Below are 20,096 nucleotides of genomic sequence, written 5' to 3' on the forward strand. Positions count from 1 at the left end.
GCGATAAGCTCAGGTAGGGCTCCCAACAATACTTTGCTGAGACCCGGGGCTCAGTCGACTCCCAGCTCACCTTGTGGGAAGCCTACAAGACGGTCCTGAGAGGCCAGGCCAAAGCATTGATTGACGCCCAGAAAAAGGAAGAGTCAATGCAGATCAAGCAGTTAAAAAACGAAATTGAATCCCTGGAGCGGGGTGCCGGTGAGACGCCCTCGCTAGACCGCAGCCATCAAATAGCCCTCAAGCAAAAGGAACATGGCGGAGGGCGAAGCGCGGGCCTACTCCCTTGCCACGCAACATCGGATATACGATGCAGGGGATGAAAGTATGAAACTATTGGCGTGGCTCGAACGCCGGTATACGGAGCGCTCCTGGGTGGCCGAAGTATGGGATGAGACGGGGACCCTGGCGTCCACCGGTATGGATATAGCAGAGGCCTTTGCTTCCTACTACGAGAAGGTCTACACCCCGGTATGCACCAGGACGGAGCAGGATTGTGCGGAGTTCCTGGGGGACTTTGCGCTGCCCACACTGTCCGAGGAGCAAAAAGATCGCCTAGAGGCTGAACTCACAGGATTAGAACTTGGGGAAGCCCTTAACTCTCTTCAGGCCGGTAAGGCACAGGGACCTAATGGGCTCCCTGTGGAAATATACAAGAGGCAGGCAAATGTTGTTATTGACCCTCTCAGACAGATGTTCCTCGAAGCACAAAAGGTGGGAGGCCACTATTGTGGTAATTCATAAGGCTGGGAAACCGGCTGACCAATGCTCATCCTATCGGCCCATCTCGCTTCTTAATGTGGAGGCCAAGGTCTTGGCTAAGGCCCTAGCGACGATACTGCTCTCTGTACTGCCGGACCTGATACATGTCGATCAGTCAGGGTTCATGCCTCACAGGAGCACTCGACACAATCTACGGCGGCATTATGGGTTCCTTTACATGACGGAAGACGTGGGCAGTACTCAAACAGCATTGATGGCCCTGGACGCCTTAATGGCCTTCGACCGCATCAAATGGCCTTATTTTTTTATGGTTCTTCAGCGACTGGGCTTCGGACCGGTGTTTTGTGGCTGGGTACGACTGCTGTACAAACAGCCGGTTGCGAGGGTGAGAGTTAATGGTGCGATGTCTCGAGTATTCCCCCTGCGCAGGGGCACCAGGCAGGGGTGCCCCCTGTCCCCCCTCCTCTTCGCTTTGGCCCTCGAGCTGCTGGCTCACTGGATTCGGAGGGGTATATCCTTATACGCGGATGACCTTGTACTTTATATGACCAGACCCTACAACTCAATAGCGCAGGCGCTTCATCTCTTTGAACTGTTTGACAGCTATTCAGGATATACGTTTAACTGGGCCATGTCATTGATTTATCCACTCTTGGGGCCCCCCTAACCCCCTCCCCCCACGCATTCTGACGAGGTGTCCTGCCTCAGTCGTGAGTGATGGGTTCAAATACTTGGGGGTTTTCATCATCAGAGATAAGGCAGAGTTCTTTGCCAAAAATCTCGAGCCCCACCTGGCACGACTGGGATCGGACGTGAACCACTAGCGATCCCTGCCTCTCTCCCTTATGGGGTGGGCTGCGTTGTTCAAGATGTTGGCTCTGCCGCGACTGCTATATATCCTACAAAACACACCATATCCGATCCCGGGCAGGGTGTTCAGGCGCATATCCCAGGTACTGTGGACGCTGGTTTGGGAGGTTGGTAACCCGAGCATAGCATTGCAGAAGCTCACAAGAGGGGTGTATGATGGGGGGCTGGCCCTCCCAGACGTCCAACTGGGCGTCCTAGCTGCAGGTGGTCAACGACTGGGTGTATGCGCCGGGTTCGGAACCAGCTTACAGAGTCGATAGACATGTCATGCCAGGAGGCAACTGCGAACCGCTTCTATATGCCCGGCGACAGCGCAGGGATCTACCCTCACACACAGGGGTTGTGCTTCAGTGCTGGAGGGAGGCCAATAAATTCCTTGAATGGGCGGGCTCCCTGACGGGTTGGACCCCACTTTGGCTTGGAAATCAGCTATCGGAGGTGACAAGATTAACCGGCTTCAAGGGATGGAAACTGATTGGGATTAAGTGCTTGGGCAATGTATGGAAAGGGAGTGCCCCCTGATCCTTCGATTATCTTAAAAGAGTATCCGCTACAAGACTCCCAACATTATCATTACTTGCGCCTTACACATGCCCCGCGCTCCCACATACACACTGACACCTCATTCCCGGAATACTTCCCTATGGAGGACAGGCTACTCCTGGATCCCATTCTTGAGAAACCCACGTCCACTATTTACCGCAAGCTAATAAATAACATGCCTGACCCACTGGTGTCCCTGTGGGAGAGGTGGGAGGGTGATGTCGGAGTCCTGGACGACGAGGATTGGCAGGACGCCCTGCAAAGCCCTCGCGAAATCGAATTCAAACCAGGTTCCGCCTTGTACAATTAAAATTCCTGCATCGGGTGTATTATCCTCAAACCCACCTGTTCTCCTGGGGAAAGAGTCTATCTCCCCTGTGTGTGAGGGGATCCAAGGGGAAGGCACATTTTACCATATCCTTTGGGAGTGTCCGGAAATTGTGCCCTTCTAGACCAGGGTAGCACAAACGATGGCAACAGTGGTGGGATCGCCGGTCCCAGTGGAGCCCGGTTGGCTACTACTCATGATCAAAGGAGCCACGGACTGGTCCAGATACAATGAGGTATGGCTGGCAATAGCAGCCGGCGTGGCGAAACGCAACATAGCCAGTTGCTGGGGGGGGGGCGCAGGTGCCCCCACAGTGGGACTAATGGCTGCGGAACCTGGACTGGTGTCAGAGAGCAGAGGAATCCATCTACAAGTCCAGGGGCTGTGCCAAGAAATGGAAGAAATTATGGGGGCCTTGGAGGAAAGACCGAGCCACACAGGATTGGGGTTGGTCATGGAGTATAAGGGTAATCAGTCCAATGTATTGCCTTTTTTGCCAACGATGGTATGATGCAATGTTGTTCACCTTCATGTCATACAAACACTGATGTATTTGAATGAGATCATGAGCAAAGTTAATAAAAAGAGTTATAAAAACAAAATAAAATGGTGAATGTGGCCGAAACACATTGGCGAGTCCTTTCATTTCCAGATGAAGACCTGGCATAGCAGTCCTGCTAGACTGTCCCTTTAGAGGTGGGTCGAAGACTAATTTTATATGTAATGCTACAGTCATGGTAAGAACATGATGGAATGCCCTGGAGTAATTGCTAGCAGTCTATGACCGGTAAAATATATATTTTTTTACCCAAATAGTAAGACAGTCTGCAGAGTCGGTTCATGTCATCAAGGAGGCACTTGACGTAGGAGGGCATGGCACTGTGTACCATTCTTCAATTAGACCAACTCCAATCTTGACCCAATTGAGACCGGACCTCCATATTTTTGAGCTGCTTACCCAGGGTTTGTACTAGTGTGAGACCTGTTCAAACAACTGGAATGACAGAGGAGCGTAACAGCAAGGGGGGCTTGAGCCGCCTGTGCTTTGCATTATATAGTGATGGCGCAGAGTCTGACATTCCAAGGTTGGCAAGAGATTCCTGTGATGTTGTAAAGCGTGCACCTATTATAACAGGGTTTCATCTTTTAGTAGCTCATATAAGTTTGCTTCTGTACCAGTTGTACAATGTTTCTTTATGTCATACTCCCTGTGTATACATGATAATATTAAATTTTATTCCTTATTTCCTGTATAGCTTGCGATCAAGAGAGAGGACCTGGCAGCTTTAATAGAATGAAAGGTCACATGCTGGGCCATGTACGCCACCACAAGTCTACTATGTTTGCCTGTGCCGCCGATAAGTTAATGGAGCAACTCGGCCTTCTCCGGGTAAGTTTATGGCTAAGGTTGCGTAGTAAGGTGTATTACTTATCCACTAGTAACCCTTGACTATCTTGGATTTTTTTGTTTGAATTTTTTATTAGGGTTTTGCATACAACATTCCATAATGGACATCAAATATATAATTGACAAACCACTTTTTACATCATTGTAAGGTATCATTCCTGTTTACAAAGGGTGATTGCATTAGTTGCCGAGTCCCTGGAACCTCTTGACATTACTAAGATCGTAAATCTACTACTGGTTTGTTCCAATAGGCTGTAGTGTACGCCATTGCGACTGTACCGGTGTGTTACGTGTTTGCTAGGGTTAGCTCGTTCTCCCCATTACTGTCCGTGTAGCTCTTCCCTCATGACGTATGTAATCATCTATTCCGTTTAACTAGTGTATCGGTTTTTGAACTGCCGATGGAATTAACTATGAACTGTGGGGAGGAGAGAAATAACGGTAAACAAAAAATAAAGGAAACACTAAAAGGGGGAGGGAAATTAATAAGAGGAACATGAGGGGGGGAGTAGATGTAGGGCGGGCAAGGATAAGCTGTCCTGGTGGGCGGTGCGTTGACTGAGTGCAGGCACGTTGGATGTGTCCTGAGGCGATCTAGGGAGAAAGCGGGCCGTTGTAAGGGCAAGTGATAAATTCGGGGGGCTTCGCCCATCTCTCCTAGTTGATTCTTCTACTTGGCTATTGTACCGCTATCGTTATCATTGGGTCCTGAGTGGCGGGGGAAAAGGGAGGGAGTGTGGGGCGCGGGCTGCGTCATTTCCTGTGTTTCCCCTTCTGCGCGCTCCTGCTTGAAGTGGATTAGGAGCTGTGCCCATTCCATTTGCACATGGACTGTCTAACCGATGCTGAAGCTACCAAACTCCGTGATATCACGGCGATGTTAGGGCTAGCCCCTTTTATCCTCAGCCCCACTCACGTTAATGGCCACACATTAGATGTGATCTTTTCCTCCAAGCCTATTGAGGTGTCCCCTCCACTCCCGGTCCTCTGGTCAGATCATTATCTGATAAACTTTGCCTTAGTGTTTGAATCTAAGCTTAGCCAAAGGGCTCTGAAGGAAGGGTCCCGGCAATCTAGAGCCTACCACCTAGTGACAGCAGATATGCTCTCCGATGCTCTCTGCCAATACCCGTGTCAACTGACAGGGGTTTTGGAAACCGACCTAATCCTGGTCCAGAACTGGATGCAGGCAAGATTCGAGGAGCTGGCCCCATCGAAGCCTGCTAGAACAGCACCTCATCTTAATTCTGCTCCTTGGTTCTCTTCCACTTTACGTACAATGCGACAAGACTGCAAAAAGTTGGAAAGGCGGTGGCGGCGCAAGTACGATCTTGTGGAGCTAACGAAATACCGCGACGCGATAAAGTCTTACTATAAACAGATTGCCGCAGCCAAAAAGAACTATCTTGAGCAGAGAATTGACAAAGCCGATAATGTGAAGGAGTTTGTCAACCCTGTAGTAGGGACCCCGGTCCATTCACACACGGAAGAATGGATCAAACAGCTCGCCGACTTTTTTGTGACTAAAATCTTAAAGATTCAGGACACTTTTCCATCTGTGGATTCCCGAACGGCTGACGCTGTGTTGGGGGATAAGTCGACCTATTTAGCTCCCTCACAGGCTGAATCTGGGCCTTTACTATCCGTCTTTCCCCAGCTGTCCTGTGAGACATCGCTTGAGCTGTTATCCCGGCTGCAATCTGGCTCGCCTCTGGATGCTTGTCCGGCGAAATGCTTGGGCAAGGTGGCCTCAGCGTTGAACAGCTTGCTGAACCCCCTGCTTAATCTATCATTGAGTTCAGGGGTGGTTCCACGACAATGGAAACACGCACTCATTCTGCCGCTGATTAAGAAGCCTCTGCTCGACCCCCTTCAATGCGCTAACTATAGACCAATCTCCCTCCTCCCTGCTCTGGCGAAGGTGTTGGAGAAACATGTTCAGCATACTCTGACCACCTTTATTGAGAACAACAAACTGCTGCATGACTCCCAGTCCGGCTTTCGTGCGAATTACAGCACGGAGATGGCTCTGGTAGAGGTTACCGACGCCATCAGGGAGACGCTCGATCATGGGGGAAAGGCTATGCTAGTCATGTTGGACCTATCGGCGGCGTTCGACACCGTCCCACACGCAGGTCTCCTCTCAAGACTCAGGGAGATTGGTCTGCGAGGGACGGTGCTGGACTGGTTTCAATCCTTTCTTGCCGACCGCCGACAGGTGATCTGGGCTCCGCCGTTCTCGGCCGAAATGCTTTCGCTGGAGGTGGGGGTGCCTCAAGGTTCCATCCTGAGCCCCACCATCTTCAACATATACATGGCCCCTCTAGCGGAGGTAGCGGAGGCGTTTGGGGCCCGGGTCATCTCATACGCTGATGACACCCAGCTCTTGTTCACCTGCAGGAAGGGAGAGGCCTTTAACGGCGGCAGAATCAAGGACTGTCTGAGCGCAGTCTTTGCGTGGTTTCAGCGGCACAGCCTGAAATGCAACTCAGACAAATCTGAGCTGCTCTTTTTCGGCTGTGCCCCTGATCCGGGCTGGAAGACATGGTGGCCCCAGGACATGTTCCCCCCAGAGAAACCATCTTCTCAGGTAAAAAATCTCGGAGTGGTGTTTGACGATGATCTATCCTTCCGTCCACACATCCTGGGATTAGCAGGGAAATGTTTCAGCATCCTCAAGATGCTTAGGAAATTTCTTCCTCTGCTCTCACTGCAGTATCGTAGGAATGTAGTCCAGGCGCTTGTGGGCTCCCGCCTGGACTATGCTAATGCACTCTTTGCAGGCCTACCTAAGTATCTGTTATCCAGACTGCAGATTGTCCAGAATTCGGCGGCCAGAGCCATCTATGGGCTGCCCAGGAGAGCTAGCGCCTCTGCGCTCCTGGCTAGGCTGCACTGGCTGCCAATTTCGGGGAGAATCAGATTTAAGCTCCTCACTCTGGCATTTAAAGCCCTCCATGCGATTGGCCCTAACTATCTGAGGAAGCGTATTGCTTTCTATGTGCCGCGGAGGTTGCTGAGGTCGGCGGACCTGGCTAAAATGGAGGTGCCTGTGGTCAAACGTGTTCGGATGGGAGGTCGTTCCTTCCAATACGTGACAGCCTGCTTGTGGAACGAGCTCCGACTTTCCCTTCGGAAAGCGAACAACCTCCTGGCTTTCAGGAAGGAGTTGAAGACTCTGCTCTTTACCAAGTAATCCGCTGTGACTGTAGTAGGTTTGCCTTTGGTTTCCTGTTTCTCTGGGCCTCTTTGCTAAAGCGCCGGGACACCCTTTTGGGGTAGCCGTGCGCTCAAAAAGTTCGGCTTAACATTAACAACATATGGATATTGGATGTTTACGGGTGCCCTTTACCTCTTCCTCTCGTAGTGTCTCTTCCTCTGCTGCACCCCATTTGAGTAGTGCTCCTGCCCAAGCTGCCTCCGAGGGCCCCGCAGGAGCTCTCCAATGCATAGCTGTATTCCTTTTCGCTAAGAGAATGGCCAGGGATGCGAGCCTCCATTGTACTTTTGCGGTTTTCTTTTTCTGGAATATCCCCAGAGCGCACGTCTCCCACATGGAAATGTTCAGGAGATTGGTCGTCGATCGGAGTGCATGGTGCACCCTGTCCCAATACCGCTGTATGGATGGGCAGGTCCAAAACATATGTTTGAAGTCTGCTTCTGGTGCTTGACAGCGGGGGCACCGGAATTGCGTATCGGGGTAAAAACGGTGAAGTTTATCCGGTGTGAGATACGCTCGATGCAGGATATTAAACTGTATGTTTTTGAATCGCGCTTTCCTGGATACCTTTTGAGGGTGAATCATGACGCAGGATACAATGGTGGCGGCATAGCTCTCGACTGATATAGCCCCGAAGACAAGGTGTCAGTCACTCACTCCCGCTAGGAATAGTCAGACTTGGTGCGGGGTGCCACAGTCCGTAACAAGCAGATGAGTTGATATACGCGCTTGTTGCTTGCGTGGTATCGATCTGCTCCAACATTCCTGGGGAGGGGCCAGCCGGCCTGTCCTTTGGCATTACAGAATGGGTCTTGCTTCTAATCTACCTCTGTCCTGGCATGTATTGAATGCACCTGCAGTGCTGACAGCACTAGTACTGTGGCACTGTGCCAGGGAGAGCTGCAAGCAGAGGCTGCCCATGTGCCAACGCTTTCGGCAAGACGGCTACCAGTTCTTTCTCCGGACCCTTCTCAGCTAGCGGCAGGGCAGGCAGCCTTCTTTTGCAAGGAACAGACAGATCCGTCTCCTCATTTCCAAACACAAACTCTGAGTATTACTCGGCCCTGATTTCATCTTCTAAACAAAATTAAGGGGAGTCAAAGGAACATTTCGGAGTTATCGCCACCAGGCGGCATTACACGGGCTGCAGGAAGTATTCATTTTCAGCTGCAGCGTGATCAGTGTTGAGTTCCCTCTGTCCCGGCTTCTGGGTATGCTAGCACACACATCACGAGTTTAAAATGAGTCGTTATTTCACACGTTCACCAAAAAATGTCCGTAGTAATTCAGTGGAGTGAGTGAGCCACCCGGTTTTTCAAATTAATATTCACTGCCAATTTAGTGAGGCTGCAATTGCGAACCCGAACCGAGGCAAACAAACTACAAAACTCTTCTTCAAACAACCAAAAAGCACTCCACTAACTAACTGACTGACCACTTTATTTTCTATTTATTTAGTCTCCACTCTGACTCCCACCGCGTGAAGTGTGCGCTGCTGTTTTTGGCTAGGCCCGGCTGGAACATGTGAGAGAGCCTAGGTTGACAACGAGGTCAGAATTAGATGGAGGAATGGATACCGCGCCTTCTCTTGCCTCCACCTCTTTGCAAGTCGCACCGCTTGCTCGTGTGCAATGCAGCCGTACTAGTGGCAAATGTGCTTGGAGAGAAGAGACTAAGAGAGCAAGGCCCTTAAAGCAGAAAGGGCCAATCACTGCATGGCTTCATAATAAAGCCATACAGTTATTGGTCATTTCCTCTGACCGTTACCTAAACCTCCCACCCCTGCGCTGGGAGCGAGGCCTAAGAACTGCGTCTCTTGGGCCAATCCTGAAACTGCTCTCTTGCTGTTATGTTACCAACACAGCATGAGAGCAGTGCCAAGATTGGCTTGGGCAAGCAAGGTTAGCGCTGAGTAGAAGAGGTGGCTGCAGCCGTGATTTCCCACTCAGCGAGAGGTCTCTAGTGCACGTCAGACTGGCCGCAGAAAGCCAGACTTCCAACTCGATGTGCAAACTATGAAGAGCGAGTAACTGGAGACCCTGAGCATGGTGAGTAACATGCTTGTCTACGAAGCCCCACCCACCCTCCTCAGGAGCTTCAACTGGCCCACAGATGAAAAAAGCTGGCCCCTGCGGCCAGGAACGAAAATCTAATCAATATTTACATTTAATGCACGGAGTGGAGGGCACAAATAGGACCTGGGGGGCCGAAACATAGAAGGGCAATGTCCTAAAAGAGGAACCTCCCCATGGTAGCTATTGTATCCACCAGAAAGAGAGTTACTAAAGGTAATCAACCTTTTTTGAGGACTCATCATCCAAAGGTGTAGACGATGTCCATGGAGAAACGGATGTCGGCATGCCCAGGACGTGCCTAAATGCGACTCCATTTGTCACTTCCAGAGCATAGCAAAGTCCGTGTGGAGCCGCTTGAGGCCACCTACTGGTGCGGAGAGGCTATGCTGAAACAATCTTCGGGATCCAGTTAGGCGCTTGGGGAAATTCTAAAGGTGAGGAGTACTGCAGTTAGATACAGTATTCACCGTAAAGAGCATTACCAAAGGAGAGTAACTTGTTCTTCATTTCCACACAAATCATGTTTGCCTGAGATTTTCCTACCCTGGTAGGGACAAGTGGTAGCCAGCGAAACTATTGACCGCATCACATGCACAAAAATCTAGAATAGCGATTCTAATCGAATCGCAATTTGGAAATTCCAATTCCTGCTGTAAGAAAACTTACATCTTTTAAATAGTGAGGTAGGTCGCAGATTGTGGCCCATTAGGAATCACAGGAACGGTGGCCGGCAGTGGTCAGCAGACCACTACGTCTGTGATTGCTTTTTAATAAAAGAAAAATGGATGCGTTTAAAAGAAGGAAAATAAAACTTTCAAGTTTCATTTTTTAAGAATAGGTAGTAGTCTGTGGGACTACTGCCTGCTCTTAAAATATATTTTTTCCATTCTCAAAGGGGAAGAGGTACTCTTGGAGCTACTTTCCATTTGCAAATGTTACAACCTTCTTGAAGTAGTTGATAAAGTATTAATGTTTTGCGACTGGAATTCGGTTGCAAAACTTTAATAAATCACATCAGCGGTGGCCGGCACAGATAAACGCGGTGGGGCGGCGGAGGGGTGGGGGGTGGAGTCGACGGAATATTTATTATTAAAATAAATAATACCTATTCCGTCGACTGCCCCCTAGGCGCCCTGCCCTACCACACTTACCTGTGTATTTGGAAAGCCAAAAACACACCCTGTCGAGATATCGAAGCTCAAATATGAACTGCGATTTGATAACATTTTTGAGGTCGAGAACGACCCCTGCAAAAATGCTTTTCTCATATGGCCCATAGATAGTAGACCGCAACAATCTTGCTGTATATTGGAGAGACCAATGCCTGGGAGTGCGGCTGCCCATGTCTGCCATCACAAGCTGACATCTGCAGGGTGGTCGCTTTGAGATTGTCACACATCTGCTGTGTTTTGATGTAACTTTTCACACACCTCCCAGGTACCCACTGCCTGCTAATCCAATAGCCTGTGAATCTGTAAAAGATCATGCGCTGGAGAAGGATAAGTTGCGTATCTGTAAAGTTGACTCCAAAGGCAAAGCCCTGCTGTGTGTCCCCCGCATCCGCCTGACTAGATGCGGAGGGCTAACTTTTTCTTACCTGGCCCCTTTTTATTGGAACAGACTCCCATTGCATATTCGTACCTGTTCGAATTATTGCCAATTTAGGAAAATGTTCCAAGCCTCCCTTTTCCAATAAGATCTCTTTTGTAAATGATTGCCTGCTACTGTCTGCAGTGCCGAGATGCCCACGGGTGATTCGAGCGCTATTTTAACATAACCAAACTCTTCTGGTGTGCACAACATTTTGGCTTTAGGCGGATACCCTGTGTTTACATATGGATGCACAGACTCTGAACATGTAAGATTCTGGAAGAAGTTATGGATACAAGAGATGTCTTCTTAACTGCAGAAGAGAAACTCTCAGTGGGGCTTTTGTTCATATATCTTACGTGCTGCATTTGTTTGACCTGAGACTGACCAGCTTGGTGTGAAAGAATACTTGCATTGAATGTAAAGTTCTAAAAGGCCCCAGTGCAAGAGAACCACCTTTATCTAACTGGTTTGGAACTGGAAGGGTCTTGATGACTACCCACAGTGTGTGTGTGCAACTCATGATTGTACACCTGTTGTGAGATGCATAAACTGCCTGAGCTGAGGGAAGACCAGGAGAGTTTACAAAAAACAGTAAAAAAAGACGACAAGAGTAAAAAAGATGACACAAATATCGGGGAAAATCTCTCTGCTAGAGAGGAACAGAGCACAAGAGGCAAGTTCCATCTACTGTGTTTGGCCAAAAAAGTGACCTGGCGAAGGGACTCGTGTGCACAAGGCTGGGGATCTGCCGGATCTGACATGTGCATTGGACTCTGGTCCAACCTGTCCGCTCTAGAAGCAGTTTCTGGTCACGCAGTGGGTACTGCTGAGTGTTCACGAGTTCAGAATGGGAACGAGACAGGGGTTTTGCATAGTTACCTGTAAACTATTGTCAGTAACCTCTTAGATTGTGTTGCAGTCATTTATCTTTAGATTACCCCTGGCTGTCAGTTGTTAGTACCAGAGTGTCATGCATTCTGGAACTGCATTAAGTGTTAATTTCAGGATAGCTGGCTTTTATTCTTTGTATCTCCAAAAAGTCAAATCAATATCTGAGGTTTGTAAGTTCACTTGTTTACAGGGTGTTTTGGGTGAATTATCGCAGTACACAACACACCAGGCTTGTTGAGTTCAAAGATATTTCATTCTCCGCCTCTTGCACTAATATGATGTTGCCATTGCTTGTACTAATTAGTAATTGCCCATAGTGCATTTTTGAGAGCACAGTTATAAGGTAACTGTAGTAACGACAGGAAGCAGCAGCTGAAGGTGAGTTCATTTATTCATAAAATATGAAGGTTCGAGGCATGTGGGCTGCTGAATTCATATCTGTGCATAGATCGCCGCCTAGTGTTGGGTCCGGATGTTTGCACGTTGTTGTCCTGGAAGAGTCTTCGAAGTATCCTGAGATAGGTGACTCCTCCCCTGGACCACAGTGCGCATGGGCATCCTCTCCATCCTCAGATTGACTCAAGTTAGGAAAATTTAGTTTTCAGGCCAAAAGGCCTTTAGTTTTCGTCGGTACTGTTCCCGATCGGTATCGACAGTTTACTGGCTAGTTTAGCGACTTTAACAACTTTTTCGGATCCATTATATCCGACCATCGACCCTACATCGACGATGGAATCGAGGACCCCATTCAAGCGGTGTCCTGTTTGCCACGCGAAATATCCACATATCGATGTCCACCCGGTGTGGAACAAATGCCTCTCACCGGATCACGACGAATCCAAATGTATGGCCTGTGCCCGATTCAGATCCAAGAAGACTCTCCGGAATCGACGAGCCGCGAGACTGGAAGCGCAGCAAGCGGCACCGGCACCGGCCCGACCAACATCTTCAGCACCGAGGACGAAGATGTTGAAAGCGTGGAAAACATACCCTCCAGCCCCGCTTCCGAGCACGGTTCCAGATCGGAAGACGTAGATGAAGAGCTTTTTCACAGGGAAGAAGCCGACGATGAGGTAGGAGACTACGATGAGGCCTTAGGGGCCGAAGAAGGTAGCTCTGGTGACGAGCAGGGCCTACCCGTACAGACGGAGAATATCCCAGTGCGTCAGTCTACGGCTCCGGTCGAGGGATCGCCTTCGGGCCTTACCCAAGACCAATCCCGCAGTTCTTCGGCCCCGCCCTCTGGCCCGGCCTCGGACATCCAGCGAGAGCCATTATTACCCAAAAAGACTGGTTTCCCTTCCACGAAACCGAAACCAATCGTCGCACCGGTTCAACAGAAACCGAAAGTGAAACTAACACTGGTCGGGTCGAGGACCACCACACCTTCGACGCCAGCCAAGCCCGTCGGCTCCGACCGCACCAAAAGGGACTTCGGTGCCGAACTCGCTGCAGCCGATGTCGGCGCCGACCCAAAGAGAAAGGCCTTCGGTACCGCCAAAGCGCCTCGGCCCCCGGCACCAAAACAATCGGCACCGACCACCAAGGTTAAAATGGCCGCTGCATCGCAATCCACCTCGAAAGCAGCGACTACGGTCCAATCATCGACGCCGTCGACAGCTACTACCTCTCCTCGACTCGATGACCCTGTGGCTCCAAAGAAGTCCACACCTACCTCTACGGAACCACTCGGCGCCAAAGAACCGTCGGCGTTCCAAGTGCGACAAGTTGCAGCGTCCTTGCAACGCATCAGAGAAAAGGCAGCCCTCCAGGCCACGTCGGGCTCCGAGCCGAAAAAGGCTCAAAAGGCACCTCCGGCACCAACCAACATCACCTTTGGTTTGCCGCCATCCACGGCGCCGAAACTATTCGAGATCAGAACACGTGTCACCCAGACAAGGTCCCCATCTACTGAACACTCTCCTACTGGGACATCACCGTCCCCACTTCATCGACGCCGGCAGGCTCATACTCCGAAAGCGGAAGATCACTTCCGAGCAGGCTTTGGACTCTTATAGGATCCCGCTAAAGCAAAAACTGCCGGCGGAATCGGAACCAGTTCTTTATGAACGCCTCCACACCTCTTACCAAGATCCACAGTCCTTCTCTCCGACGCACTCCGACACGGATGCAGTGGAGGACTACATGGGTGACGACACCACCTACCCCAGGGATATGGACCCTGAAGGCCAGCAGGACCCTGATCAAGTTTGGGATGACCCTGTAGACCCAGGTGCCGCTCTGGATACACAGGACACGCAGCTTTATGGCGCAAAAACGTCTCCCACAGAGGACACTGCTGCATTCAACACCCTCATTGAACGTGCCGCAGCCAATCATGGAGTGCAACTCCACTCAGACACAATCGAAGACGATTTCTTGGTGGACACTTTCGCATCCTCAGAGAGGACTGTAAAGACTCTGCCCATGTTGAAAGGTGTCCTCAAGCCAGCAAAGGACATTTTCAAAGAAACCACCAGGGCACGGGTAATAAACCCCAGGATCGAGAAAAAATACAAGCCCGCACCTGGGGACCCTACGTACATTAGAGGCCAGTTACCTCTGGACTCCATCGTAGTTGCTAATGCTCGCAAACGGGCACACTCGCAGACAACTGGTGATGCTCCTCCCCCGGACAAAGAGTCCAAGGTTCTAGAGACCTCCGGCAAACGGATTGCAGCCCAGGCGGCAAACATATGGCGCATTGCCAATACACAGGCGCTCCTCGCTCGCTACGATCGCTCACACTATGACACGTTAGAGACCCTACTCCAACATCTACCAGCAGACGAGTACAAAGAGGCAGCGGAGCTCCTCATCAGGGAGGGACAACTTCTCACGAACGCATCCATTAAGTGTGCACTGGATGCCGCAGACACAGCTGCGAGAGCAATAAACACCAGCGTCATGCTACGACGACACGCCTGGTTACGAATCTCTGGATTCAAACCTGAGGTTCAAAATAACATCCTCAATCAGCCTGTCAACCCCGACTACTTATTCGGACCAGAGGTTGACACCACCCTAGAAAAGATAAAAAAAGACACAGACACTGCGAAATCAATGGGGGCTCTGCAAACGCAGACTTTTCGTAGTGGCTCCTTTCGTCGCCCCGGAAGTAGAGGAGCGGGTAGAGGACAAGGGTCACAGCAAACTTACAATAAAGGGGGCACACAAAGTACCTATGATAAAAACACCCGAGGTGGATATCGTGGCTCCAGCACAAAGGGCAGAGGACGCGGTTACGGCAATACCAGGCCCTCCCCCAAGAACAAACAGTGACGCCCTCTCCCTTCCCCCCGACCACATAACACCTGTCGGGGGAAGACTCCAGCGGTTCCTGTCCACGTGGAATACCATCACCACGGACAGGTGGGTCAAAGATGTTATCCAACACGGTTACTGCCTCGAATTAACCTCCACTCCACCCACAATACCGCCAAAGCACCGTCCTATGTCCTCAGAGCACTTAGCATTATTACAGCAGGAAGTGCTAAGTATGCTGCAAAAAGGTGCAATAGAGGTCGTGCCCGTCCACCAGCAGGGGACAGGGGTGTACTCTCTGTACTTCTTAATACCAAAAAAGGACGGGTCACTCAGACCTATACTAGACCTGAGACCCCTCAACCACTACATTCTCTCGTAGCATTTCCACATGCTCACCCTACAGCAGGTTCTCCCGCTGTTCAGACAGGGAGACTTCCTAGCCACGCTAGACCTCAAAGATGCGTATTTCCACATACCCATACACCCGTCACACAGAAAATATCTCAGGTTCACTATTCAGGGGCAGCACTACCAATTCAAAGTCCTTCCCTTCGGCGTGACAACAGCACCCAGAGTTTTCACAAAGTGCCTAGCTACCGTGGCTGCACATCTACGGAGGCAACACATTCACGTCTACCCTTACCTGGACGACTGGCTTGTTCAGGCAAAGTCAGCCCAGCAATGTGCCAGCCACGTGTCCCGCACCATTCACCTTCTTCACAGTCTGGGATTCTCACTAAATTACCCAAAATCACATCTCCAACCCGCACACGTACAACAGTACCTAGGTGCGACCATAGACACTCTGGCAGCCACAGCTCAGCCAAATTGAGTGAGGATCAACGGCATGCAAATGCTGATCTCAAAGTTCAAACCCCAACGCTCCCTTCCTGCGCGAGTGTTCATGCAGTTGATAGGCATGATGGCCTCCTGCATTTTCATAGTCCCGCACGCGAGACTACATATGCGCCCGCTTCAGGAGTGCTTGGCACGTCAATGGAATCAGGCTCACGGGCAATTAAAAGACCTAGTGTTGGTGAGCGGTCGGGCATACAACTCTCTTCATTGGTGGAATCCACAAAACCTTTGCAAGGGCCGACCGTTCCACGAGCCTGTTCCACAAATAATACTGACAGCGGACGCGTCTCTCCAGGGATGGGGAGCTCATGTACTCAATTACACAGTGCAGGGACTATGGACAATACAACAAAAGAAGATGCACATCAACGTTCTGGAACTGATGGCAATCTTCCTAGCCATGAAGGCATTCAAAGTACACTTGTGCAACAAAGTCGTGTTGATCCGGACGGACAACATGACTGCCATGTACTATATACAGAAGCAGGGAGGAACGCACTCTCCACAGTTGTCTCATCTGGCTCAGAGCATGTGGAAGTGGGCCATTCAGAGGAACATATTCCTCATTGCGGAACACCTCCCAGGCAAGGACAACCAGATGGCGGATCTGCTCAGCAGACACAGCCACCAGATGCACGAGTGGGAGCTACACCCGTCAGTACTCCAACCGTACTTCCAACAGTAGGGTCATCCAGAGATAGACCTATTCGCCACAAGCGAAAACGGAAAATGCCAAAGCTTTGCCGCCAAGTTCCCACATCCACAGTCGCAGGGCAATGCGATATGGATGAACTGGTCCGGCAGATTTGCGTACGCTTTTCCCCCAGCGCCATTGATACCGCTGGTGGCACGCAAACTGCGACAACACTCACTGACACTCATCCTGGTTGCTCCAACATGGGCACGCCAGCCATGGTACACCACCTTTCTGGAACTTTCAGTGGTGCCGCATCAAAGGCTGCGGATCAAACCCGCGCATTTGACGCAGAACCATGGAGAAATTCAGCACCCAGATCCGCAACAGCTGAACCTGGCGATCTGGCTCCTGAAGTCCTAGAGTTTGGCTACCTAAACCTGCCACCTGACTGTATGGAGATCATTAAGGAAGCTAGGAGACCCACTACCAGAGCTTGCTATGCAGCCAAATAGAAGAGGTTTGTCATTTATTGCAATCACAATGACATTAACCCGCTAGACGCATCCATTCAAAACATAATCTGTTACCTCTTACACCTATACCGATGCAATCTGTTATACACCTCAATACGTATCCATTTAACCGCAATAGCAGCCTATCTCCAAAACAGGCAGCACCTCTCTTTATTCAGAGTGCCTGCCATCAAAGCCTTCTTGGAGGGACTTAAACAAGTGATTCCCCCAAGACACCCACCAGCACCAGTGTGGAACCTCAACTTGGTCCTCACCCGACTGATGGGTCCACCCTTCGAACCTCTCCACTCATGTGAGATTCAATTCCTCACCTGGAAAGTAGCTTTCCTAGTAGCAATCACTTCGTTGAGAAGAGTTAGTGAACTCCAGGCACTAACCATTCAAGAGCTATTCATACATGTTCACGCAAACAGGGTCGTACTACGTACCAACCCCAAGTTCATGCCTAAAGTAATATCGCAGTTCCACATGAATCAAACGATTGAACTGCCTGTTTTCTTTCAGAATCCACAAAATGTCGCTGAAAGAATGCTCCATACACTAGACGTCAAAAGAGCCCTCTTGTACTATATAGACAGAACCACAAACTTTAGGAAGACAACACAACTTTTCGTTGCCTTTTCCCCACAACACAAAGGCAACGCCATCTCCAAAGCAGGTATAGCCAGATGGATCGTTAAATGTATTCAAATTTGCTATCAAAAGGCTAAACGCACATTAACGATTCCCCCACGAGCCCACTCAACACGTAAGTTAGGGGCCTCCATGGCTTTCCTGGGAAACATTCCTTTACATGATATATGTAGAGCAGCCACATGGTCCACTATACATACATTTACCAAACACTACTGTGTAGATGTACACTCAAAACAGCAGGCAGCTGTAGGACAGGCTGTTCTCAAAACTCTTTTTCAGACCGCTGCAGCTGGCACTGGTAGCCGCCGCTAATGGGAGGTACTGCTATGTATTCTATGCACAGATATGAATTCAGCAGCCCACATGCCTCGAACTGAATATGCTACTTACCAGTATGCATCTGTTCTTGGCATGTAGGGCTGCTGACATTCATATCGCCCACCCTCCTCCCCGGCGCCTGTAGCAGCTGCAGCTCTCAGAATTACTGTATAGCATGGTCATCACTTTCTGTATCTACTCCATCACTGCCACAATGGCGAAAAACAATCTGAGGATGGAGAGGATGCCCATGCGCACTGTGGTCCAGGGGAGGAGTCACCTATCTCAGGATACTTCGAAGACTCTTCCAGGACAACAACGTGCAAACATCCGGACCCAACACTAGGCGGCGATCTATGCACAGATATGAATGTCAGCAGCCCTACATGCCAAGAACAGATGCATACTGGTAAGTAGCATATTCAATCCCACAGACAAACGTGGCGGTGCATGCAAGAGCCGCGCTGGTTCCTGTCAAATGCCCACCACTAATCAACTGTCATCAATATAACTGACATGAGTTGCGCTACTCATGCGCCAACGGGCAGTGCAAGACAAATAGCTATGGAGTGTATTGTATTGTATTGTATTGTATAGAGTATTTGTAAAGCGCAACAATCACCCTACGGGTATCTTGGCGCTACAGTACATGATACAGAGATATGTGGCTAGGGAGGGGCGAAGAGGAGCAGATGGTACCAGGAAGATTTATTGAACTCTAGGGAACAGCCATGTCTTAAGTTTCTTCCTGAACTGCAGAAGGTCATGCGACTGTCTGAGTTCCAGGGGGAGGCCATTCCTGAGCTTAGCTGCAGCAAAGCTAAAGGCTCTGCCTCCTGACTTAGCCTTCCGAACCTTAGGAACTTTTACCAGGTAGGCACTGGCAGAACGAAGACACCTAGTGGGTACATACCACATAAAAATGTCTTGAAGGGGTATAGGTCCTTGTCCATGCAGAGCCTTGAAAACCAGGCAAAGGGATTTAAATTGGATCCCCTGCGTTAGTGGTAGCCAGTGAAGCTCAGCAAGGGCCAGCGAACCTGATGACCGGCGTGGTTTTGTTAGTGCCAATTTGGCCGCCATAGTCTGAACTCTCTGGAGACGTTCAGTCAAAAATTTGGGGGCGTCCAGCATTAGAGCATTACAATAATCTAGTCTACTGAGGATAACCCCGCCAGTGACCAGTGCTCTCGCCGCCTCCGGTAGTAGTGGAAAGATTTTCCTCAAGGCTCTAATCAGAGAAAAACAAGTCCCTACCACCTTATTGACGTGCATCTCCAGAGTTAAAGTGGCGTCAAACAAAACTCCCAGGTTACTTACAGCTTTAGCCGGCGCCAGAATGGGCATAGATAGAGATGGCCAGAGGTTTCCAGGAAAAGGGGGAGGAATCCTCCCGGTAGTACAGTGAAGAACCTCGGTTTTCCCTGAATTAAACTGAAGAGAATTTGCTCTTAGCCATTCGGCAGTATCTCGCATACAATCATGAAAGGCTGCCAATGGTATAGAGTGATTCCCCTCAAGGGAAAAAAAAATTTGGGTATCGTCGGCATAATTTACAAGTCTCACACCATGTGTTTTTATGAGTCGAACCAGGGGTTGCATATAAATATTGAAAAGAATGGGGCTTATTGCCGACCCCTGAGGAACACCATGGTGGATTCCAGAAAATTTAGACCGATAGGGTGGAAGGGAGATCGCTTGACACCTATCCGATAAATAAGATTGAAACCAGTTAAAAGCAATCCCAGACACCCCAATTTCTTTCAGTCTGGACAGCAAGATTTCATGGTTGACCGTATCGAAAGCGGCAGACAGATCGAGCAAAATTAAAATACCTGATTGCCCTCTGTCTGCCCGCATCCGAAGATCATTCAATACGGTCACCAGTGCAGTCTCGGTTCCGTGACCAGGTCGAAAACCAAATTGGACATCGTCCAACTTAGAATTGGATTCAAGGAACTCAGATAGACTTTTGCTGACCAGACGTTCAACTATCTTTATCGGAAAAGGAAGGAGAGAAATGGGCCTGTAATTTGCAGCACTAGTCTGGTCTAAAGTCGCTTTTTTCAGAAGTGGACTGACCAATGCTTTTTTCCAACAGGCTGGCACTGACCCAGAGGTCAGAGAGCTATTACAAATCCGGCGGAGAGGTGGAAAGAGCTCATGGCCCAACTCCTTCCAGATTTTGTATGGAAGGGG

At 49.9% G+C, this 20,096-nt stretch overlaps 1 protein-coding gene across 5 annotated transcripts in view; it reads left to right on the forward strand.

The window, feature by feature from the left end:
• Positions 1-20,096, forward strand: part of NUGGC (nuclear GTPase, germinal center associated) — a 1,337,967-nt gene that overhangs the window by 1,051,011 nt on the left and 266,860 nt on the right. For all 5 annotated transcript variants that reach the window (XM_085604518.1, XM_085604516.1, XM_085604517.1 and 2 more), the window contains one exon: positions 3,718-3,851. In XM_085604518.1, the coding sequence (XP_085460644.1) occupies positions 3,718-3,851 (134 nt within the window). The remainder of the gene's footprint in view (positions 1-3,717; positions 3,852-20,096) is intronic.

Source organism: Triturus cristatus, chromosome 5_1, assembly GCF_964204655.1.
Source record: "Triturus cristatus chromosome 5_1, aTriCri1.1, whole genome shotgun sequence".
Classification (NCBI taxonomy): domain Eukaryota; kingdom Metazoa; phylum Chordata; class Amphibia; order Caudata; family Salamandridae; genus Triturus; species Triturus cristatus.